Raw genomic sequence first — 24,926 nt, 5'->3', positions numbered from 1 at the left:
AAGTGACATATTTGTTTTTATTCATACAATTTGTGGTGGAAAGAGAAAGAAAAATGATAAATTATTCTAAAGGAAATTGAGATTAATTGATTTATTGCTTAATGTGAACATTTAGCTTCATGATATAAAGATCATTTGTGTCCAAATAAACCGGAGTGAAAAGTTGATTTTTCTGGGCTCATGTTGCCTGAAACCCATTATTAGAAAAAAAGGAGCATTAATATTTATTGGCGTGTCTGAGTCACATCAGGCCTGCGTGTTTGTTTGTCGTCACGTATTGTGGGGATGCATGACAAATATAGGCAATTCCCACCACCGTAGTGCAAAGATTAAACTTGGCATTAAACAGGTTAAACTGTGACTCACTCTGTGGCGTGTGGGAGCTTTTCATTCACTGAAAGCCAACGCTGGTACAGTACAAACGCCCAACAGGAGCTGGCTGCTGTTTGCACATTCAGAGTGGAAATAGATTTTATTTTTTATGACGGGAAGGACTCGATAGTACCTGAAAAACCTCCTCCGGTTTGATTAGATCTGAAAAGAGTACGGATAAAAGGAAAACTGAGATGATAAATCATAACAAAACCTTTTTAATGGAGCATTTCCTGTACAGTTCAACTAAAAAGTGGTTGAATAAGTGAGTGCACCTCTAAAAAATCGATTTAAATAATTTCTTGAGTTCACATCTGATGTCATTTACAATAAATCTGATTAGCTTGAAATAAAGTTAACTTTTTTGACATCTTCATTTTATCTTTTCAGATTCTCCAAATAGATGATACATTTTTGCTTAGAATTTTGGAGATCTGTTGTCAGTAGTTCATAAAATAAAAGAACAATGTTCATTTTACCCACGCACATACGTATAAAACGTAAAATCAGAGAAACTGATCATTTTAAGTGAATTTAAATGAATAAAAAAATGATGGGATACTCATAAACATTTAAGAAATGGTGTCAAACTTTCTAAAATCTATTTTTAGAACTTCGGACAGATAATGTTATCCTTTCTAAGTCCATACACAACATAATATCAGTTATCCAGAGTGAATGTGAAGGGGGAACTGGAATTAGCGATGGCGAAGAAAGGGTTTTGGCATAGTGACGGATTTAACAAAAATGTTAAGGATGTGCATCTTTAAGAAACTTTTTTAATCTGTTGTCTCTCTACCAGATTAGTTGAATGCTGCAGCATGTTTACTTTTATCCATCCTTCTCCTTCCTTGAGTTGACTAGTGTGTCTGGTCCACGTTGTGTGTGTGTTTATTTGATTAGGAATGCCAAACTGCATGCTTGAGGACAACATGTCAGGATATTTGTTTGCACTAATTTGCTCAGATGCATCTATTTTTATGCATGCTTCCTCTCTGCTCTGGTGAATGTTCCCACCTGTTTCATTTGGACTCTGGATTTGTCTCCAGCTATGAATCACTGCAGCGCTGGATGAGCCATACCTGTGTCGGAATGAGCAGCCCTGGCCAAACGGCTGCATTTGCATTCACGCACACGTCCTCCGCTGGGCGCTCGCTCTCCCTCGGCTGATTCATGACGACTCCTCCACCTCTGCTTGCCATGTAAATCAGCAGAGCAGCTGGAGAGAGGCCTGATCTCAGTGATGCTTCTCCCGCTAACCTGTTATTACAGCGTGTTCTTCCCATCACCGCTGGCGCTGATGATAGGACTGCTGCACACACCTGTTCGATCCAGAGAGGAGCCTTTGTTTCTCCAGAAAGCTCACAATGCCGTTTATAAATATGCTGAAACATAATGTGAAACTGAGCTGCATTAAAATTTGTATCGGCCAATAATCTCTCATTATTGTGCCATTTAGCAAATAGAAATATTTTAGATGTTTCTAACTGACTTAAGAGACATTTGGTCTGAAAAAGAAGCTGTATCTTTTTAGTTTTTGTATATCATCTTATGGTTTACGTCCACCTCGCATCACTGAGATGATCCATCCTCATAAAATAAAGAAACACGAACGGTTGTAGTTCGAGTGCGTCCATTCTTGCTTTCAGGATGAATTGAAATCATGTTTGAAGGGAGCGGGGTTTCTCTGTCAAGACGAATCAGTTGAAGAATGAAAGAGGATTCCTTTGGTTTCACCCAACGGGGAAATGGCTATTCATAGCCACTTTTACCCATACATCCCCTCTGGGTTTCCTCTTTCTAATTTATAAATCGTACTTCATAACAGTTTATCTCCTCTATGCCAGTAATAGTGATAACTGGTGGTCCAGAAGACGCATTTTTGTACTTTAGATTAGAAATAAATTAAGCCTTATATGCAAAGCAATGACATTCTATTAATCACATCATTTTATTTCAAATTATAAACAAAATAAATTGACATGAGACGTGTGGGTGATTATGTAACTACCTGGTTTTAAAACCTGTTGCCATTAGTTTGCAAATGATTTTATTTATTACATTCATTGTGACCCATTAGCTTAGCATTGAACCCCAAATCCAAAAGTTTGAGTGTTTTATATCACTAATTTAGACCCAGTCTTCTTTTTATTTAGCCAAGTTGAATGGTTTTTCATTATTCAGTGGCAGCATCTTAAATAGGACTTTGACTAGGCCACTCCAAACCCCTCTCATTCAGAGGTGAACCTGCTGTTTAATCTCAGGAAACAGATGGACATTCTCCATCAGGATCCACACAACACCCGCAAATGTCTTTGGATCTTCAAGAAACTTTTCAGTAAATGGTTTGTTTTGACCTTGTAGCTCATTTATTATTATATTGAAAACTGACCTTAAGTGAGATAAAAACGGGGTAACACTTTATTTGAAGGGGGTGAATAAGACTGTCATTACACTGTCATAAACATGTCATAACACCTGTCATGAACATGAATAAGCCTTCATGAATATTTATGACTGTTGTCAAAAAGCGTCATTTAGTAAATTATGACACTTTTAATACAAAGTTGACATTATTCAAAATGTCTGTCATGACAACTTGACATTAACCAGGAAATCATTACTGTTTAAACTTTACCTTTAATAACAAAGTTACCTAATTTTTAAAGTGCAATCAGTAATACTTTTATAAAAAATTTATATCAGTAATGATTTCTTGGTTAATGTCAAGTTGTCATAACAAAGACATTTTGAATAATGTCAACTTTGTATTAAAAGTGTCATAATTTACCGAATGACGCTTTATGACAACAGTCATAAATATTCATGAAGACTTATTCATGTTTATGACAGGTGTTATGTCATGTTTATGACAGTGTCATGACAGTCTTATTCACCCCCTTTCAAATAAAGTGTTACCAAAAACGGTCTATAATGCTTACGTCATGTTGCCAGGATGGTGTTGAGGGCATAATGTTGTGGTGTATCACAATTATTTATTCATTTATCAAGGCATTCAACCATTGCCAGGTTGGTTCAGATAGCTTTTCCTGGCATGTTTTGTATTTTTTAGCCATTGTCCAACTCATCTGTTGTTTTCTAAATGCTAAAGCAGATAATTTTTCATACTACTGTGCAAAATTTACAGATATATATGTATATTCCTTTCTTTTGTGCTTTCTTCGTGGTGTTTATTTATTGCTTTTCTTTGATTTTTGCATATTTTCCATGCTATCATCTTGCAATATTCTATGCAGAATATTGCAAGATACATATAGATGCATATATTGCAATATTGTTTGTGTTTTCTGAAACAGTTTTTATGAAAACTTAGACAAAAGAGGAGTGAAGAAAATGTGGGCGAGGTTTTGATTTTCCACCAGACGGAGAAATGTGTTGACAGAAAATCCAAATCTGGTAATTTGTAGTTTATATGTCTACTCTTGTTTTGGATCCCTGACATGAAGCCTTTTATCATAACCACATGAAATTTGCATATGTCTTGGAGCTTTTTATATTTTAAATCATGAATTTAAATTTGATTTGTGGGTTTATGTCATGCAGCGACAAACCGAGCCATAAAAATAGCCATGAGGCTGCAGTGTTTGTGAGGTGTTGTGTAATACTCTGTCCTCTTCCCCCTTTAAATGTTGTTGTTCTCATAATAAAAGCAGTTTCCTCTAGTTTGCAGGTTATGAATTGACTCTTGACCCTTTGTATCCAACACAGTGTGCAAATCTTCAGACTCAGAACTTAAATTAATTTCTCTTCTTCTGCAGAATCCACTTTTATGTTTGACGTTGAGAAGGACGATTACCCCCTCTGTGTTTAAACAGCTTTAAATACCAAACACAAATAACCAGTCAGGAAACAGCAAAGCTTTAATTACACCCATCACCATGTGGAGCTATTAGACGCTAACTAAAGTTACAACTACGCTCTAAATACGGGCTCTGCACACAACTGGGCAGCCTTCATCACCAAGGAAACTAATGCAATGCCCTCCTTTTTCTGTTTATCTTGTGCTATCGATCAAAAGGAAATTATGGAGCAAAATGTCCTCTGAATATCTCTTCATCAAAAAGATAATAGGAGCTGTTTTGGTTTTTATTAAAGCCCAAACCCAGAGTGGTTCTTACATTTATCATTTTCTGGCTGGTAGAGGTTCAAGGACGCAGCGTGACCTTGGCAAACTTCAGAGATGAGGACGATGCCTACGACAGCGCAGATAAGAGGACAGATGGTCAACACAGAAGGTGAGCTGGGGAAGGCAAAAAATATTCTCTAATCGAAATGCAAACTGGAAAACGAGGGATTATTTGACATTTTTAACATTATACTAATACAAGCTTTCCATCAAAAATATATCTGAAAGATGTATTCTTTACGTTTCTGTTAAGCATCATAAAAGGAAGAATCAGAAAATTTCTGTATTTCAAGATTCACTCAAGGATAAACAACGATTTTAAATAAAATGAAAAGATTAGATAGTAATTATTTATCCATCTAAAATTCTTGAAAGAAAATACATCTTTGGAAAATTAAATATCGAGATTTAAAGCTACTCGACATGCCATTGGCTGGCATTTACAAAGCAGCCAATCAGGGAGCAGCATTTATTTCCCTTGGTGCTGATTGGCTGAATTGAAAAAGCAGAAATAAGGAAGACGGTGGATGTTAGCTTCTCCATTTTGTATTTTAATGCTTGATATCTATTTGATCAATGAAGTAAATTATTGTAAACAAATTAATTTGTTCTGTATAAAGAATAATAAGAGAAGAAATGTTGCAAAGAGCATAGTAAATGTTTACTCGGAATCAAATTTTATGGAAAGAGAAGAGAAAACATATTTTTCTCTCTAGTGAAAAGCACTTCAATCTGCCGACAACACAGCTGGCTTTCCTCTCCAGAAAAAGTTTATTGTTCTAATGATTTGTTGACAGAATTTTATGCAGAGCTGCAACAGAAAGCAATCAAAGAAACGGGCAACGGAGCGCTGTAATTAAACTGCCAGCAGTCGGCCTGTGTTCGACCTCTTCCCATCTGCTAGACGGATGTTAAAAGTCCAGCCAGGTGACACAGTGTAATCACTCAGACTGAGTGACTGCTTGATTTTCACCTTGTTGGTTGGAAATAATTTCACCTGCAGAGCAAAAGGTTTTTTCAGTGACATTTACTAAAAGTTCGGTCAGTAAAATGTGTTTTTTGTTTTTTTACTCTGAGCAGAAATGTTTCTGATCTCCACCTGTAAATTTATTTGTACAGTTGCAGTTTATTTCCGTATGCTTGGATAATTTGAATTTGATAAAAATCTTAGGTCGTTTGACTCAACACAGACATGAACTATTAACATCCCACATTCAACAGCTTCAACGTTTTTTAAATTCACCAATTAGTGTGCAGACAACAAACATTACTGACAAAAAGCAAGAAGCAGTATTTATCTACAAAATAATTAACCAGGTAGGAGATCAAGTAACGAATTAAAAATAAAATAACCAAACAAGCAAGCAAACAAACAAGGAAGTATATATTAAAATGACAACAAAAATTAAATTGATTAATATATAGATTGGGATATACTTTTTTTTTCTTTAAATCATGGCAGTTATTTTCAAATTTGAATACATTTTCTGTTGATTAACCTAGCATCACATATATTTTGGGAAGAAGTGGAAATGAGAGGGAGAAAAAGAAAGCAAACAAATAGAAAAATAAACTTTAACAGGTTTATTTTTGTGGAAGGATTTCCACAAGGTCTAGGAATGAGTTTTTCACCATTTGTGAGGTCAGACACTGATGTGGGATGACACAGTCTCTGTTCCCAATACCCGAAATGTTTCTATATCAGGTTGAAGTTCGAACTTTGTGCTGGTGACGTTCCGGAGTTAGATGCAGGAAAATATAAAACCCAAAATAGAAGCTTATATTCCCATTTTAAACTTACCTGAAATGTTTAGTTGTTTTAAAAGCTTTTATTATGCTTATAAGGTCAAATTTTGTTTATAGTTTTTAATATTTTCAATGGAGATGATTAGTAAAGACGAGTCTTTATGGGTCTGGTCTGTTCCGACTGCATGTTGTCGGTCTTTTCAAATTGTAGTAGAACAACACCGTTTAGCCATTGTGCTAATGGGGCTCAACACTGCCCCCTATCAGTGTGGCATAGCACAAGAGGCGCTTAGAAAAACTAAATATGTCACAAACATTCAGTAAATATATGAAATAGACTGGAATTTCGGCATATTTCATCTTTTATTAGAACTCATCATTAAAAGCTTTCAAATCTGAGTTTTTGAGAATTTTTTTTCATTCTCTATCCGACTAAAACTCCTTAAAATTTTTCCAAAAAGCGAAAGAAAATCCCCGTTAACACCTAAAAGACAAACCATGACATTTTTATTTGTTTTTTAAATACATATGAAACAATTACAATAAATCAGATCTCAAATGTTTTACAAAAGTTATCACAAACTGTACACATCATGACATTGGCAGCAGTTATTTCTCGCTTAATACAGATTGAACCGAATAGTTAAACAATTACAGCTCAAAGCTCTAGTCTCCTACATACAGAACGAGTTGATAAGAGTTGGCTTCGCTGGGCTTCCCAGCTCCACTAATTTGTTCACGACTATTACAGGACATGTAGAAATGTCACTTGAATACGAGTCTGAGACTTTTAAAGTGTCACCAAACGATAGAAATACATTTTTGATGTCTTTGTTTTTCCATAAATTCACAACAACTTGCCAGGTTTCACTTCTTGGTATTTACAAACAGAGCTGCTGACGAGAACAACCCTGTTCCCAAAACGCAGTTGGGATCTGTGTGGGATGTAGTTAGAAGCAGAAAACTGTTTTAACACAAAAAGGAATTTACTTTTTTTAATTTTGAAAATTGAAGTTATGTTTAATCTACGGAGCCCCTTAGTGGACAGGGAGGATTTTGTTTCTTTTGCGTTCTCTCGCAATAACGTAATTGAATGCTAATAGTCTTTCCACCAAACTTTCTGCTGTAATATAAGGTTTTCTTAAGGTTTTTCCATGTATGTTAATAGATCTTTTGTGGGACATCTGAAGCTTTATCCACCACAAACCTATGAGCAAAATGCAAAACCAAAACAGGCCAAACATGGGATTTCTATCTCTTTCCAGATAGAAACAGAAACTTTCTGTAAGAAGGAAAGAAAGCAAAAAAAAAAAATACAGCCAAACTATTTGGACTATTTCTGAGTTATTTTCACGGGGTAATAATGTCATCTCTGACAGTTTTACTTGTCTTTTTTGTGTTGGTAGTCTGAATGGTTAATAAATGAATGTGCAGTTCCATCTCAACCGTACACAAACGGACAAAAACATGCAGTGAATAAATCGATTCTCAACTAAAGTTAAGAATATACAAACACGTTTTCACTGAGGCTCTTTAAATGTTTGTATATTTGACATTTTAAATTGACATTTGTGACTGCATAGAAAATAGATCAGGGGGTATTTGCTTATTGCGAGGCAACGCAAACGAAAATAAAAAGTTAAAAAGTGTTAATGTCTTTCTGCTTTTGGTTCTGTTCAATAATCAAACTCTTTGTTTTATGCTTTTACTTAATTAGACAACATTTGGAATATCAGGCAGTATTTTTGCAATATGCATACAGTTACATAGTGATAATAAATATATTTTTTCTTGTTTTCTAGCATAGAAACCATGATAATCCATCAGAGAACTGCAGTGGATCCATATTGGTGATTCATTATCTGCAGAATTACTTATTTGGTGATTTTTCTAACGAGTATAGGTCCAAATTTTGTTGTGATTATTATGCCATCTATAATAATTTAATGTTGACATCACTGCATTCTGCTTTTTATTTACAGTCCCAACTTTTTATGAAACAGAGTTGTGCACCCAGGATTCTGTGCATTGATATCTACACAACTGTAAACACAAAATTTAAGATTTTTAGAGTTAAACATTGCACTCTTTTCCCTTCAGTAGGTGCTTTTTTTATTTAAAGTGGCGACAGGCATGCTACAAGTAAAAATAGGACTTTTTCATACTGAGGATAAAGCAGAAGGAAAGCATCATATACTGCATGTGCAATAAGATAACAGTACATAGCCTTTCTCTAATTGCTAGGCTGAATATTTTATTACTAACATGAAGATTTCAGAAGTGAATTTGATATGGATGAATTCAGAATGCTTCCCTGAATTTATGACTATGAAGAATATTTAATTAAAAAGGTTTTTGTTCAATCTCCAAATCCTTCAATATTTGAGATAATCTGTTAATGTGGGATTGATTTATGTACAGTTGCAGATAGAAGTTGATAATTTTTAGATTTTTGATGATTTATTTGAACCGTCTTTTTGTGACCATAAAGCAAACTGGGAAATTTCCATCCTAAGAATTGCTATATTGTTGAAACTTGTAGCAGAGTTTTTACAACAGAGCAACAATTCCCTCTAATCCCATCATAATCCCATAATTAAATGCAAAAGGACAATATTTTATATTTTCAAGATCCACATTCTTGATGCACTGGGTGAGTTTGCAGCTGCTGTTTAAAGCACTTTTATTAATCAAATTAATTAGGAACTAAGGCAGTTTTAGAGGTAGAAGTGGGTCCAACCTGGTGGGTGGAAAATGTACTCACTCCTTACAGCTCTATAATCATCCAGTTTACAAAAAACGATTCAAATAGATCAGTAAAAGCCCCAGATTAATGAAAACTTCTAACCAACTGAAGCCAAATCAATGGAGTCCTCAGCTTTACTAAAAAGGAAGTACAAAGATTAAGTTTTATTAAATACCTTTGTGTCAGTAAAAAAATAAATACTCAGCTTTTTTATTAGATTCAGTTTGGCTTTCAGAAACTAACAGCACAAAATAATTTTAGACAAACTTGTATTTCATTGATCTCCGTCGCTCTGGTAATTTGTTTGCTACTTGTTCCTGCAGCAGCTGTTTCTCTGAATGTGACGGATGAATTTTCTGAATTTTACTCAGCCCTTGCAGATGTTTAGCTACCTGCAGAAATCGGATGGTGACTTCTTTGTTCACTAAATGTTTCCATGGCTCTGAGTGGCGTAGCCCTTTAACTTTGTGCCATTTCAAATTAAAATAGCAAAGGCTAAAAGAGCTGAAATACTGAAAGGGATTAAATAGTTGTACATGAACTATCATGGACTCCTTGAAGAGATGCTTGTTATTAATATTACTGATGTAATCTCTATAGATGGATGGTAAAAACCTCTCCATAGACTGTCGAACTGAATGCCTGTGAGTGTTGTGCATAGCCGTCTCTGTGATTCACTAAAAGACGTCGGATTCAAGTGAATAATTCCCAGAACAAATGATCAGTTTTCCATCCCTGTTCCCTGCAGAACAGTAAATATCTCTGGTTTCCCACAGCAGCGATGCTCAGACTCTACCTGGAATCGTCAGGGAGTCTGCAGAGGTTTGGGCGAAGGACACGAACCTTGACTCTCAAAGCTTGCAGCTCTTCCCTGCCACTGCAAAATATAACAGAGTGAAGTTACCGAGGCATTGGGTTTGCTTTTGGGAACTTATCTGGTATTTCTGTGGCTTTGAGGACTCACTGTGATCATAGGCAAATAAAGCCTCAGCCAAATAATATTAATAATGGGAAAGTGCCTGAAGATTTTGGTGTAGATTAAGTCCCCAAAACAACTTTAAAGGACCTTCAGAAAGTCTGTCAATTATCTTTTAACACCACCATTAAAAATATAGACGACCCTATTTCTGTTTCTGATGTAAAGTATTAATTAAACCAAGAAAAGACCCAGTTTTCCCTTGTTACAGCCACTTCAACTCATGAATAAATGCCCTAAAACTGTGAACCAATCTCTGTTTAGCTTAAATAATACTATATGTAACAAATATGTAATTCAATGTTGCGCAGACTCAAAGCCATAATGAATGAATGTCATAACTTATTCAGGTATAATTTACTTCACATTTAGTATAAATTAGTAGCTTTTGGTTGCATTATGATATACTTGAAAAGTAGAGTTTTCCGAAAAGGTCCTTGTAAATTTAAGTACAATTATTTCTAAGATTTTACTTTCAGCTCTACACCAACTTCACTTAAGTATCTTAAATAATTTTAGAAAGTAATAGTGCATGTTTTCTGTAAAAGTATCTTATAAGACCAGAGAAAATATCCTCTATATTTCAAAATAAACTTGTAAGTTTAGAAAAAGTAGACTGAAGTCAGGGAACGTTTTAATCATTTACGTGGAGTAATGGGTCATTTCTGATGAAGTTAATGAAAACTTAGAGACATTTATTAAGATTTTAAACAATATTGTGCAGCCCTGAAGGACATTGTAATCTCCTTTAAAGAAGCCAGTAAACAGCATGAAAATAACCAATAAGATCTGTAAAAATATGTATATTTTCAGCAGTTACTTTTGAGTTGAGGGAAAGGGTTTTAGATGTGAGTTTAGGAAAGTACTTCTGTATCATTTAGTGCTTCAAGCTACAAACAACTTAAAATAAAAACACAACTTGAATCATGACAAAAACTTAAAAGACAAGTTGGAAAATGTTGATCTTGTCGCGACTTTCTGAAACATATCTTAGGATCAAAAACAATTTGTTTGGTCAGTTTTTTGCCTTTGATCACAGTTTTTTTTTTAAACTAAAGTGTAAAACAGTTTTGCTACTGAAAATATGCAATCACCTGCATTTTCCTATTCATCAGGTGGAGAGTAGGTGTGACAAAAGAAGAACAAGAAATTAATTACACTAACATCAGTGAAGCAGCTCTCTTATAGAAGAAAACTTTTTGTTTTCATTTGGTTAAAGATGCAAAAGTTAAAGTAAAATGAGAAAAACTTGAACGAAATCTTGTTTTCAGCATCTGCATCTTTTGCTTACATGTAATTTTTTTTGTTTTTGTAAGATTTTACGCCAAAAAACATTATTTTTCAGAGTAGCTTTAAATGTCTCCATGCATCAACAAGCAGCTGCTGATTACACTCCAGCTGTGCTCTTGGTATTTCAAACTTCCATTAAAATAATAATAAAAAAAGCTGGAAGTAAATTTTAGCATTAAATATTCAGTTGTTCTTCAGTTAATGTTTTGGTCTGAAAAGACAAAATCAATCAATTTTTAACATTTGCTGTTTATATCCATTTGACTCAAAGAGTTTGAGAAAATTCTGGTAAATGTTGCATTCAGGAACCTTTGTGAATCTCTGTATGTCGCAGCTCCTTTCACTCAGGAGTAAAACCAGCTGAATTAAAAGAAGGGATGTTTGTGTACCTCTCCCAAAGCGTGCCAGTGTGTGATGGGCTTTCGCGGGTAAGCCAGCATTTCGTTCCAGTGATCTCGTCCAAGGCCCACAGCATCTGGGCCGGCTCGGCACACACCAATCACCTCATTGTGTCCAACCCTGTTACGAGTAAGGCACTTACGTTAACATGCACCTGATCTCATAAAGCAATGACTTTTCTAGGCCTAATTGGCAAAGAGAAGTTGTGATTTTTAAAATTTAAGACTGAAAAAGTAGAGCTGAACTAGTCATATGGTCAGAGAGCAGAATTTTAATTTTATATCCTATTATAAGATATAAAAGAGGAAGAGCAGGCACCAGTATATAAAGGCTAGAAGTCGCTGTTACTTTTACACGTTGAATGCCGCTAAAATCCTTTTATTTTTTGCTCAAATGTGACCCATGTCCATCTTTTTTATGGCAACTTGAACGGCTCACGTCACTCTTCAAGAAAATCAGATATGTGCCACTTCATATGTGGTGGACCTGTATCCAAGCGCCAGCAGTCTGAAAGGCCATGTCGCATTTTATCCGTCATTAATGTGAGGCATCAAATCAAATTTTATTAGAATAGCACCTTTCTGCAACGAGGCATTACACAAAAATACAAATATAGACTGTCAGCAGTATTTTAAAATATATTCTCTGAGCTACAGTGATTTAATTAATGATGCAAACAAAAAAAACATAAATAATGAATTTAAGACCTGCATCCCTGGAGCTGCTTTGGTTGATTTGTGAAGTTAATCTATTTTCTCCTTTAATATGCTGCATTCATCCTGATCACTTTAAGTGAAACTGGTTGATTTCTTTATACAATCAGAAGTTTTGGTAACCTAAAAATGGCTTGAGTTATAATTTACCGATCGTAATCCATGACCATGATGGAGAGGCTGACTTGCTCCACGTTCTCGGGGGGAATGTCGAAGATGATGGCCTCGTTGTAAACAGGGTTGAGTGTGCTTTTCTTGGTTGTCGTTTTCCTCTTCTTCAATCTCCGTCCGTTGCACACCAGGTAAACCTTCACATATGGATCTGCGTTAGACAAATGTAGCGTTTTTAATGTGCTGAATTTGACTGACGCAAGAAAAACCAAAAAGGAGAACAGCTAAGAAGATATATTCTCTCTAAGGAAGTTGAAACAATAATTTTATCTCGTGTCTCCTCCACTTTTTCCCCCTATAGGCTGTCGCGTTTCAGTTAATTTAAGACTCGGTTTGCTTTGATGTGAGCTTTATCTGCTTTTGGGTTACCTGAAGAGCCTGTGATGTCCATGGCTTTGAGGTTTCTGCATTTGATGACTGTTAGGGTCATTCTCCCCGCTGTGGGCAGGTAGCACAGCGAGTACATGATCTCGCCCAAGTCGATACTCTCCTAAAGCGACGGAAAGGAGAGAACATAAAGATTTAGCCTGCTTTGAATGAGCAAACCTCATTCTGTGAATTAAAAACACAGGTAAGTTTTAAAGCATTGCAGAACCTTTAGCTGCATTCACACCTGAAGTGACCCAATTACAATTTTTATTTTTGCCTAAATGCGACCTGTATCTTATATTTTAATGACTGTCTGGACAACCCAGGTTGGATTTTTAATGCGACCCAGGCCACTTGGATATCTGATAAATATCCAATCTTTTCAAATGTGACCAGAATCTGAACTTCCAGGTCGCGTTCATTCGACCTGAACGTCATTGATCCTCGACAAACGTCACTATTCTGCGTCATGATATGCGCAAGCGGGAAGAAAAACAACAACCATGGCGGACCATAATGAGGATTAAGCTGTTAATGTGCTGGTTCCGGTAGGACAACAACTTGCAAATCATAAGCTAAGCTCCACTGTTAGCATCCATGTTTACTTCCGCAAACACAGAGCATTTCTTCTTCTTCTTTTTTATGGCGGTTGGCAAAACACTGAGCACACTCTTCATCTGTGACGTTATTGCGCCCTCTACTGCGCATGCGGGACTCTTTCAGGTCGTTTGCAGTTCACACTGGAGATCAGATACAGGCCGCATATAATTGGAAGTGCCAAAAAACAAAAAAAACTAATCCGATTTGACAAAAAATAGGAATTGTGTCACTTCAGGCTGCAGTGTGAACGTAGCCTATGATAACTGTTGCTTCTTTTCTTTGAGGAAAACCATGGAATGTGTCTGCAAAATGCAAAATTAATTTAACCCAGTGTATTATAAGCCTGGCGGGCCACCAGGCTTTACTTGCAGCCACACCAGGCTGAGCATTATTTATGCAAGTCTTTTTAAGATGTTTGCATTTTTTAAGACTTTATAGTTGATGTTCAGATATTAATCTTCAAATCTTTCAATAACACATAATTATCAAGTGATATTTTCAAATTTCCTGTCAACTTTAAAAAATTTTTTAACTCAAAATCACGACGGGCCGCTGGATGAATGACTGCCCTTGCACCGGGCTTAACAGGTTTTCTGGGAAAACTTTGCATTCATAGTCATCAGACCAGGAATTATTGTGAAGTTAAACAGCTAAGTTTGCCTGTATTGTCCAGCAATGAGGTTTTAAAATATTTTTTCATCAATATCTTCATGATAACTAATCTTGTGCAGTTGCACTTTGGCAGTGTGATATGTTGACTACCAAATTATATCATCATTTGGATGCTGATACTTAAAATTTCCATTTTTCATGACAAAACTTTTAAATGTAGCAAACAAACAACAAAATAAGTACCGTTTAAGAAGGCAAATACTTTTACACAGCATTCCAAATTATAATAAAACCATAAAACCAAGCTGAGATTTCTTGTCCCATTACAAGCCTCTATCAATTTCACAGTTTACAATGTTCTTGCCTTGACTCTGTTCTCAGACAACAGGACAGTCTGCAGATGAGTGAAACCCCTGATAAAATCTAGTTTTGTTTTTTATTTTTAGTATCGAGTATAAAAATTAAATCTGGGGAATGGCTGCTTCAGCCTCGATGTTTGGCTCGGGGTTTAGATAAGAAAAAGTGTCTAAAGCAGCTGGGTAATGGTTACTTATCAGAAGCTGAGATGCCAAAGCATCTGCAAGGTCACAGCAGTTTTCTCACAGAATGTCTGAGAAACATTTATATCATGTAATCTGAATCCTATTTTGTCTGAAACAAACCAAATGTTATAGCAAAACAAGAAAAGCAACATTCAAAGAAAACGTTTCATTTTGTAAATTGAGGAATTTTAAGAATATAAATGTTTTTGATGCTAATTGGTTTAATTTTTATACAATCTTATCACAAATGAAATTTTGAGTTTAGTGGATATTTTCTGTGTGTAATAATGCTTCTTGGCAATAAGTCATGTACATTGGAAAGCCTTTTTATTTCCCTTCAGAAGTAGTAAAAAGTGAGTTAAAAATGTGGGCTGCAGCCGCAAAAAACATACTTTGATACTTGATCTTTACGCGATATCAAGATGAGATTCTGTACCATATTGCCTCTTTTTGGGAATTCTTGGAGGATATTGTAAGAAAATTGCAACAAAATCTCAAGGTCAAAGGTTAGATTGTGGATTTAGGAGTAGAGAGTGATGATCTTAACCCCATTTAACATTTTGTCATAATCTTGGGCCTAATTTTCATGCCACAGTGACCAACAAAACCAGTTGGACTTGCAAATTTCAACAATGCATTTACCTTACAATGAATTTAATCTCCATTCAAATGGAAATAAACAAGTTTTCCACAAGCTCATGCACTTTTAAAGATGGTATTGCAAACATCTTAATCTTTCAAGTACTAGAAGCTGTTACCCTCTGCCGTTTTATCACTGAGGATAGAGACACAAACCAGTTTTGGTAGCCAACTTGTAATCAGGATCACTTCTGTGCGCCAACATTTTCTGTAACTCCAGGGAGCAAACAGCAGAAATCTTCATAAAAATGTAGCAGCAAACACCATAAAAGGCTTTTATAGCTGTTTACTTCTTCAGAAAATCTCTAATCTGTTTGTTCATTAGGTTCATTCTGTGCGAAACTAAATCCGAGGTTCTCAGTTGCTTCAGAATTAGTATGCATTATAAACACAAACCCAGCGTTTATCGCAGTAAATGCTTTCATTATTAAAGAAGAGCAAAGTGTGATAAATGTTGGTGTTAAAGAGATAATTACTCCGTCTATCAGGAGTAGTTTGTAGCTGTGAAGTCTGCTTAAGCAGCCGGGATTTTCAGTTTATTTTGTTGTTATAAATCCACTGTATCTGCTGCTGGATATTTTTACTCGCTGGTTATATTTATGTGTGCAGAATACCCAGCAGTTTCTGGAAAATGTGTGTGGGTGTCTGGCTGATTAAATGCATTTCCCAAAGCGTTTGAATTATGTAATGTGTTCCACCTGCTTCTTATGTGAAGCGGTGCTAAGGATTTCAGGCTCTCAAAAGTCAATTGGTGCGATGTTTACTGATGAGAGCTTTCTAAAAACAGCATAAATACCCTATTAACAGAATGTTTACCCTCAATGGCTGCAGTGATACTCGTAGTAGCAGTAATCTGAGGATTTGGTGAGATCTTATTTTAAGCTGCTACTCACTGTGGTTGCTGCGTGGATATCCTTCCATACTACTGCCTCCCTCGACAGATCGGACAGTTCAAAAAGGTTGTCCACCACGACCTCGCCAATCATGTCGTGGCTTGTGAAACGGTCAAAGTCGTAGACGCTGAAGTGCAGCTTGCGGTTGCAGAGCTCGTCGTACGCCACGGGGAACCGGAAGGTCTCGTCGAACGTGGGGTTCAGAGTCTTGCGGTGAACTCGCGTCTGGAACTTCTTCTTCCTCTCTGGCAGCAGGTAGATCTTCACGTACGGGTCGGAGGTGCCTGTGAAGTCTTTGGCCGGCAGGTCCAAGGCCTTGAGGATCCTCACCACCAAGGCCTGCTCCTCGTAGTCGTAAAGCAGCGAGAAACTGAGCTTCCCACAGATTTCGACGTGACCTTTGGCCTCATCCTCAGAGTCCACAGACTTCTGCTTGTACAGTTCTGGTTTTATTCTTCCGATGCTGACTGTAGACGACTGGCGGAGAGGCACTTTGTCCATGCTGAAGTCTACGCTGCTGACATTCATTTGGCGAGGGAGGTGGCGCCGGAACGAATTGTGCCTGTGGAAACAGTTTGAGAACATTTTAACATCCGATATGACAGCTCATGTTTTTTTGAAGCAGTTATGAGTGATTAGTATCTCACCTGCAGACACCAACAGATGATTTCTAATGGTGTTTTTCAAGGAAACATCTATTCAAACTTAATATTTGTCTTTAAACCTAAAAAACTTTAGGTTTGGGATTTCAGAAGCACTGAAGATCTACTGCTTTTGATCAAGAAATTACAGTAATGAAATTTCATCCCTTAATGGTCATTTGATTGCTTAATTTGGAAACAAAACAAAAACAAAATGAGTTAAACTACATTGAGATGTCAAGGAAAAGCAATATATCCAGTCGCTTCGAGCTGAACTACAGATGCACCGATCCGATATTAATATCTGTATCAGTGCCGATATTTAGAAAAAATCTACATCTGGTATCAGTGATAATGTACCTGATCCATAACAGCAGATCTATTCAGTCTAATTCTATGCTTTGAGTGCTTTATTTATCATTTTACATTATATTTAGAATGCCTGATTGATTTTTCTGAATCATTTTGAAAGAATGGTTCAGAGTTGTTTGACCGAGGTAGTCATTGTCAGTTTCAGTTTCCTGATTATTTGTTTTACATTGTGTTTTTCCAAGGTTGCTTATGGAGCTGTTGGTGTATTTAAATGAGCTGTACTGGTGCAGAGTTATCAAATAAATATATAATTCAGTCTATGTTTTAAAAAACTAAAGTTCTACGTTAATTCTTCACTGTTTTCTGCATCTGGTCAGTATCAATCAATGCTATTGGAAGTGAAAAAAGTGAACTGAACACAACCAATAACAGTGCAAACATTATTCAGAAGCGGTTTTGGTTCATTTCACTATGTTTACATCTACATAGCATGTCTTTAAGATGCAAGGATACATGGCAAGGAAGAAAAGAACACAAGAGCAGCTTTGGTGGTCTTTATAGAGCGGGTCAAGTCGAATTATGTTTTGAGATATTTGTAGTGTTTTGGAAACAAAAATGTGTTTAATCACATTCATGATTGAACAAGGAAGGCGATTATACCTTCAGGTAAGGAAAGAATGGATTGGATATCTATTCAATTTTAAGAAAAACTAGATTTGTTTTCCTCTTACGGAAAAAGCAATTGCATCCTATGCATTCACATTTAGACCCATTTACCAATTATGTTCCTTGTTCAGATTTTGGTGAGACATCCTCAGACAAAACTCTGTTTGAGTCTCCAATCTTGTCACCTAGCAACTGGCCCTTCTGCTTTCCGACAGTAAGATAATCACAGCAGTGGCACAAATTGTACTGCATGGGAAGCGCAGCGGAAGATTAAATGCAACACTAAAGCATAGTAAACAACACAGGGAGGCTGTGCAGCTTATATGAGGCTAAAGAGAAAATTATCACCATGAATTTTACTTACTTTGCACCTAAATATTTGTCACAATTTATTTGACCTCTGGTTGCAATTGCACTGCAACTTAAAATTCTTAAAACTGCCACTTTTGTGGGTAGTTAACACATTACCCATCTGTAGAAACCTGTCTGTACTCCCAATGTGCAAATAAAGACAATATGCTGAAAGTATAGAGGGAAAACTCAGCTTTTCCTGTCAAGGTCATGGAAACAATTTAGTGCAAATAACCACTGGAAGCATCATGCTAGAGTGGTTGGTGTTCTCACTGAAATCCCAGAGAAGTCAGACTACCAGATTAGCAACATTGTGAATAAAATGTGTCTTTCAAAAATAATTTCAAAGTGTTTAACTGGGACTTAAACAGATCCAAGATTAGCTGAACATGTTGGCCTAAATATGTTGTAGTTTTCCTATTAGTTAAAAAAAATTGCTGATTGTGATATGCTAAAACTAATAATTACTTCAAATAAATATTTTGTTATATTTTTCACCCATGGAGGTCGCCATTTTTTCACCGATGGGTTGATGACGCATTTTGATCCATTCTGGAGTTGTTGTATATATTGTGTTTGACTGGTGTAATTTTAGATAATGCCACACTGTCACTGTTGGCTGTAATTACAAAAACAAACCAAAAGAAAACTGCGAGGTGAATCTGGATCGCTTTCCACATGAAAAAAAGAACAAAATGGGAGAGAACTGAACACAACTGCTGAAGGACCTACAATTGTGCTCTCAACATTTCTCTCCAGAAGTCTTTTGTACGAGCAAAACTGTCAGGCTCCAACCGGTGGTCACAACTTCAATTTGTTCGGTCAGTGCAATTAGGAGTACAACAGCCAATGTAAAATAAACAATGCAGAAACAGAAATGGGTGAAGCCAATAGGCTGACTACCCCGGTCAAACTTGTAAAAAATAATCTGTAACAAACAAATCTGTAACAAACTTGTAAAAAATAATCTGTAACAAACCTTTTAAATGGTTAAGAAAGTGCAATTAGGATTTCTAAATTTAATACAAAATACATAATAAAGCATGATCTCACTCAGAGCAGCAGGCATAGAATGAGACTGAATAGCCATATCGTTGTTGTCTAGATTTTTTCACCAGATTGGTGCATCTCCAGTTGAAACATGAAAATAAAAAATAAAACGCATCCCCCCCATCTAAAATTACATCTCACCATGTGATCTGTGTTTACTCATTTAACATTTCCCAGTATTAATCAATACTAGATTCAAACTACGTTTCATTAAAATGTGACCTGCTGGAAGCCAAAGCTCTCTTAAAACATGAGCAGCTGCTATTTTTTCCAATAAATCAATAGCTCCTAATAAACAATGAGAGAAAAAGGGAAAAAAAAAAGAAAAAGCAAAACGTCAAGACTGTTTTCGTGCTGTCTTTGGTGTCATAACATCCCCAAGCTGTGCGATCGGAGGCATTTCTTAGAGAGTGGCGTGGCTGTCAGAAAAGTGGGAGGAAGGCCTGTGAAAGTGGGCGTCGTAATCTCCGGCTCGGCCTCTCAGCTTGACCGGTGGGTGTGCAATTCATGAAGACCTTGGCAGCAAAATAATTGAATTAATGAGCTTAATGACAAGCAAAAGCAAGTGTCGATAGCTGCTCCATGTGAGAAGCCGATCGCAGCTGCCCGCTGCGTGTCACCAGGAACCTGCCCTTCCACCATGACAGCTCCGGCCCCGCAGCTCTGCTAATTATGGACGTTCTAGTTTAAACACAGAGCTGGGGAACAAAGAGAAGCGAGAGCTGATTGTTTAATGACTGGGGTTTCTTCCCGACGTTGCCATAGCAGCTCAACTCTCGCACAAGTGATTATAGGGTTCCAACTGGATGTCAGATATGCTATAGAGCGTCACGTTCTCTGTATTGTTTCAGTTTGCTAAGCCTGCCCAAGGTCACCAGGCAGTCAGCGATGATTTGCACGACGCGTGGCAAACTACCTCGAGGACACATTCATGAGCCGCGCTCTGCACCGAGGGAGCAGTTTTTAATATTTCTTGGGGAGGATAGACAGAGGCGGGTATGAGATGTTTACAAAAGCAGATAACAGGACCTCCTTTCTTCTAAATTGCACCTACAATTAGTCATCCCAACACAACCAGCAAACCTGCAGAAATTTGCAACAAAACAAATCAATAATTTAATACAGCTTCATGACAAGCATGTCTTGTATTTAGCAAAGCAACCTTCCGCTGGCAACATAATTCATGACCAGACAACCAACTTCTAGCAGCTTTTCTGAGGAATCTTACCCAAAGTTTCATGTTTTCTAATATTCTTGGTTTTGGGTGCTGCATTGAGCTTTTTTTTCCAGTTTCACCAGAGATTTTCAATGCAGTACAAGTCGGGCAGCTCAACCTTGGTTGACTTTGACGTATGCGATTGCCTTCCTGTTTCAAGGATTTTCAAGAATTTCAATTTTGAGACAGCAGAAGTCACTGAAAGTAGGTTTAACAGCTGAACTTGGATTGAGTTTTAGTTTTGAATGTTTGAACTGTTCTTGTGTATTTTGTTTATTGCAAACACCTGAAAGTAAATTTTGCCACAAAATCTTTGAATTATAACTGCATTGCATATTACTGATATGCAAACTGTGATATGCATTTATTTTGTTTAACTTTTCACTGATGTTACGATTCTTCCAAATTTCAACTCTAAAACTAAGCTTTTAATTTTTTTAACATGTATTTGGCAATGGCCTGCAGATTTCCTGAATTTCGGAGATCAACGATCGGCCAATTTTTACATGTGAAGCCGATCTTGTCCACCCACCGATGTTAGCAACCTCAGAAAAAGTCTGAAAATCAACCACTGTGATTTTCTTTTCTTCCGTGTGAGAGGCTTGACTGACAAACTGGTCGACCAGGTCATGTCTGCATATTTACAATTAACAAAAGTCACCCCACTGTTGCTAGTTCAGCAACTTTCATGATATATTGAGCAACATTTCAGACAAAACAATGGTATCAGCCAGTAAATTAGGTTTTTTAAAAGATCGGTAATCAGCGATTGGCCAGAAAACTGAAATCAGTGCAACCCTATTTCTATGTCTTATAAAGCACAAGCTCTGCTTTCCTATAACATTACTAAACAAGGAGCACACAAGATGAAATGTGTGGCAGAAAATTGCCTAAACCACCTATCCACATTTGCACCATGGTGGTGGCAGCATCATGCTGTGACTGTGCTTTCTTTTCCTACAGGCAGAGTTGAATTGGAGTAGCTTAGACCAAACAATATTTAGTGTTGGACCTAAATTCAACTGAGAATCTTAAAAACTGATGTTCAGATTGTCTCAATCCAACTTCACAGAGTTGTTCATATTTGGTAAAAAGGATTAAAACCAACTTTTGAGTGTCTAGATGCATAAAAGTTATGACGACAAGCCACTAAAGGCTTGTAGCTTCAACTGCATTGGAATATGAAGGAAACGTCATGATGATCTGCTGCACAAAAGCTCCAGAAAATCACTTAGTTTGTAGTTATAATCTAGCAGAATGTGAAAAAATTATTTTCCTATGAGAAAAACTGCTTTTTTTTTTTAGTTTAGTCACAGCAGCAGGTGGGGGAGGGGCAGTGCTGCGTTATTAAAACCTCACTCTGTCTTCGACGTTTCATTAGAATAATTTTAAACCATACGAGTGACATGGTAGAAAATTGAGTAGTTTTCCCGCCTTGGCCGATATGCGAGTGTTTGGAGGATGCAGGGCTGCGTCTGGTACCTGGAGGAGGATGTCGGCTCAGTCGTCTGCCTCTGGATCTTCGTCGGCTGTTTGCTGATCTTCTCCCTCAGGGCTGTTTGCACCTCTGCAGGGATGTCTGGTGATGTCTGACTGATCTTCATGGCTCCTTCAAGGTACTTCACGTTGCTCCGTCCGTTCACTTTCACCTCCGGAGGGTGTTTCTTCTCCACCTCCGCCACTTTGCACTCGATGACCGGGGTGGAACTGGGAGGAGGCGCCTCGGGGAAACCCACATGGAGGCCATTTTCGGCGTGGGCTGACAGAGTCTTGCTCCTCCAAATGGGCCAGCACAGCTTCCAAAAGACAAAGAGAGAGACTACCAGCAAGGCGAGGCCACAGAAACCCACGACCACAGCAAGGAGGCTGATAGAGATGTCTGCATTTATTAAACCACAGAAGAAGACGGGAGACAGGAAAGATATGACGGACAGGGGAGAAAGAGAAGAGTAAGAAAGAGCTGGCAGCATCTGCATCTGTTTGATAAACAGCTTTGAGTGTCTACAGTGTCACAATGTCAAAAATACAATAAACCTGAAAATTCAATCTGATGTCCAGCTTTTAGAGAAATTAAAAAAATAAAGATTCATTGCATGTAAACAGTGATTATATTTTTACCCAACTGTTGATTTTACAGATCACAATACCAGCTTTGAATCTTAAATGTCAAAATGTTCTGGTATTATCACATTACAAAGATCACATTTTGTCCAACGGATCATCAAGAACATCCTCTATAAGGAGAGTATGCCACAAATTACGACTCATGTTATTATGAATGTGCTGTACAGCACATTCATAAAAATTTAGTGGAAGGAAAAAATGTAGTTAAGATGCTCAAACAACAGGAACACCAACAGTATTGAGAATATTGTGAAGCCAGTTTGGAAAATATGTATCTACTTAAGGAATTAATTATTTTTTTAAATTAATCTTTTATCACTTTAAAGTTAAATTCATATCAATGTGTTGAGCTACTTTCCAAAACAGTTTGAAAATCTGGCTTTTAAATACTTTATTTTTAACAGAAGCAAGCTGTTCATTAGAAGAGGAAGTTGTTTTACAAAAATATTCTTGTAATTATATGCATTTATGGTCTGTAGTAGGCGTTAAATCAACTGGTCCAGCATATAAATCTCATTTTTAAAATTCTGATCTGCTCTAAAGATGTTCATTTCTGCATCAGAACAAAGTTTCAGTAAATGCTGAATTTTCTGGACAGTTTGAAGCATTTTTATTCATTTTCTATATGACGGCAAACATAATTGATCTATATAAGGTGTATAATTATTCAAGTATTTTCACTTTTGGGGAATATTATTATCTACCGAGTTGTGTACCCTAATGAGCTGCAGCTCCAGACCACAAAATATCCAAATACAGAAAAAACGTTATATATTTAGAGCTCTAAATTAATATTTTGTCGTATTTGTATTTACATGAAATATTTAAACTAGTGGCACTTTTTTGACCTCCACATTTTCCTCTCCATCCACACTTCATATCCCTAAAATAATAATTTGAAAGACTGAGAAGGGAAATGAAGAAAAGAGAAAGAGAGGATTGTTGCAGCTCTTTCTGATGCACCTGTTGCAGACTGATCAGTGTGGCGTAACAGGTAGGCGCAGTTTCAGAACATGACGAACTAAACAAAGTGCTTTTCTTTCGTCTTTCTGCTGCGCTCGCTTTCTTTACTCCAAAAATGGCTAAAAATAAATGAAAGGAAAAAACTTAAAAAAAAAAATAATTTACCTGCGTGTCCTTTACCTTGTATGCTGCTCTCCAAGGGAAAAATGTCCGCGCATTTCTCTCGGTCCACGTGTCCCGCAAGGCAAAGTTCCGTGACGATCTGCAGAGCCCTCTGGCACAGGGTGATGCTGTCATCCGCTCGGACACTCATGTCTCTCCTGTTAAGCCATTGCACTCCAGAGGAGCCGGGAGGGCGGCGGTTCATTTGGGCACCTTTCTACGCGCCGCAGACAGCAGGGAGGCGCGCTGCGTCCTGATCCATAACCAGCGCGCAGCGGAGGCAGAGGAGCGACTGGCCGCGTCGCGTTCCCGCGATTAGAGTAGCAGTCAGCGGGGTGACGGAGTCCAACCCATCCGCTGCACCCAATAGCAGTGCGCCTCGGTTTGGTTGTGAATCCCGTTGGCTGCTGGTTGTAACGAGATTACTTTTTCTGGTAATGACTGGAGTTCTCCCTCTGAGCGACAGACGACCTGTGCGTGTCTCCGTCTGCCGTCCAACACATGCTGGGTTATAAACTCCAGTCTGCAGCCTGTTTATCTCTGGATGGACACCAGAAGGTTCATTATTCTAATAGATTAAAATAATAGGACAGGACGTGGCAGCTTTTAGCAGGAATAAAACATTCTGTCACATGAAGAAGGACATGAATAAACTCTACTTGACCTCTTTGTGTTATTCATACACATGTGCTGCCTGGCGAAATTATTTCCTGCACTTTCCACTCTTTGTGACGTAACAACCAAACATTTAGGCGTTGGATCGACTCAAAATAGAGCAGAATTATGAGGAGAAAGAAAAATCCAAATTAACTGTTTCTGACATCCAGAAACCAACATTTCTGCCAACTCATCTTTGCAAAATTTCTCAATTTTAGTCAGATTTAGTAAATTGTCTGCGATAATTTTAATTTTCTATCTTGGTCACAGATCCTGACTTGCGTTTTGGCCTGAACTTTGACTGGACCGTTGAAAAACATGCAGAGATCTGTATGTTTCGGGTTGTTTTCCTGCTGGAAAGAGAACATTTGTTCCAGCCTCTTAAGAGGCTGTCTGTTACAGCCTCTTAAAGGTTTTCTTCCAGTTTTGTGAAACAAACTTTTCATCAACAATGAAAAGCTGCCCTGTTAAATCAAGTTTTAAGCTCATTTTGTCAAAGACTCAACTTTCTTTGGATGGGATTTAAGAGATTTTCATTTAGAAACCTGAACATTAAACTTTATTTAATT

General features: G+C 37.2%; 2 protein-coding genes across 9 annotated transcripts in view; one reads left to right on the top strand and one right to left on the bottom strand.

The window, feature by feature from the left end:
* Positions 1-24,926, top strand: part of LOC106955410 (troponin T, cardiac muscle isoforms) — a 53,437-nt gene that overhangs the window by 11,653 nt on the left and 16,858 nt on the right. The window contains exons 4-5 of one of the 3 annotated variants that reach the window (XR_012577041.1): positions 4,535-4,628; positions 22,068-22,153. The gene's annotated coding sequence lies outside the window, so the exon portion shown is untranslated. Of the gene's footprint in view, positions 1-1,421; positions 1,996-4,534; positions 4,629-22,067; positions 22,154-24,926 lie in introns of those variants that run through there. The other 2 variants (XR_012577042.1, XR_012577043.1) reach the window with 2 other exon arrangements.
* On the bottom strand, positions 6,587-24,168 carry syt10 (synaptotagmin X). 6 transcript variants are annotated; one of them, XR_001426567.1, is made up of 9 exons: positions 23,704-24,166; positions 21,934-22,330; positions 16,216-16,777; positions 12,930-13,050; positions 12,540-12,711; positions 11,667-11,796; positions 11,082-11,091; positions 9,808-9,888; positions 6,587-7,200 (listed from the first exon to the last, which is right to left on the bottom strand). XR_001426567.1 is itself a non-coding variant. In XM_015045563.1 (8 exons), the coding sequence occupies exons 1-7, from the start codon at positions 23,903-23,905 to the stop codon at positions 9,817-9,819; spliced, it is 1,656 nt and encodes a 551-aa protein (XP_014901049.1). In that variant the 5' UTR covers positions 23,906-24,165; the 3' UTR covers positions 6,587-7,200; positions 9,808-9,816. The 6 variants fall into 6 exon arrangements, 5 of the variants coding, with proteins under 5 accessions (XP_014901049.1, XP_014901051.1, XP_014901048.1 ...); XM_015045563.1 differs by lacking the exon at positions 11,082-11,091 and having other exon boundaries at positions 23,704-24,165; XM_015045565.1 differs by lacking the exon at positions 6,587-7,200 and having other exon boundaries at positions 7,256-9,888; positions 23,704-24,165.

Source organism: Poecilia latipinna, unplaced genomic scaffold (assembly GCF_001443285.1).
Source record: "Poecilia latipinna isolate Pla-1442-1.1 unplaced genomic scaffold, P_latipinna-1.0 Scaffold732, whole genome shotgun sequence".
Taxonomy (NCBI): domain Eukaryota; kingdom Metazoa; phylum Chordata; class Actinopteri; order Cyprinodontiformes; family Poeciliidae; genus Poecilia; species Poecilia latipinna.
This window is presented reverse-complemented; position numbering and strand designations above follow the sequence as displayed.

Coding starts and splice junctions, on each gene's coding strand:
- syt10 (XM_015045563.1), bottom strand. CDS start 23,905: ATGAACCGCCGCCCTCCCGGCTCCTCTGGAGTGCAATGGCTTAACAGG. Junction 22,331..23,703: donor ACAAGGTAAAGGACACGCAG/GTAAATTATTTT, acceptor TAATAAATGCAG/ACATCTCTATCAGCCTCCTT. Junction 16,778..21,933: donor GAGCCGACATCCTCCTCCAG/GTACCAGACGCA, acceptor CTGTTTCCACAG/GCACAATTCGTTCCGGCGCC.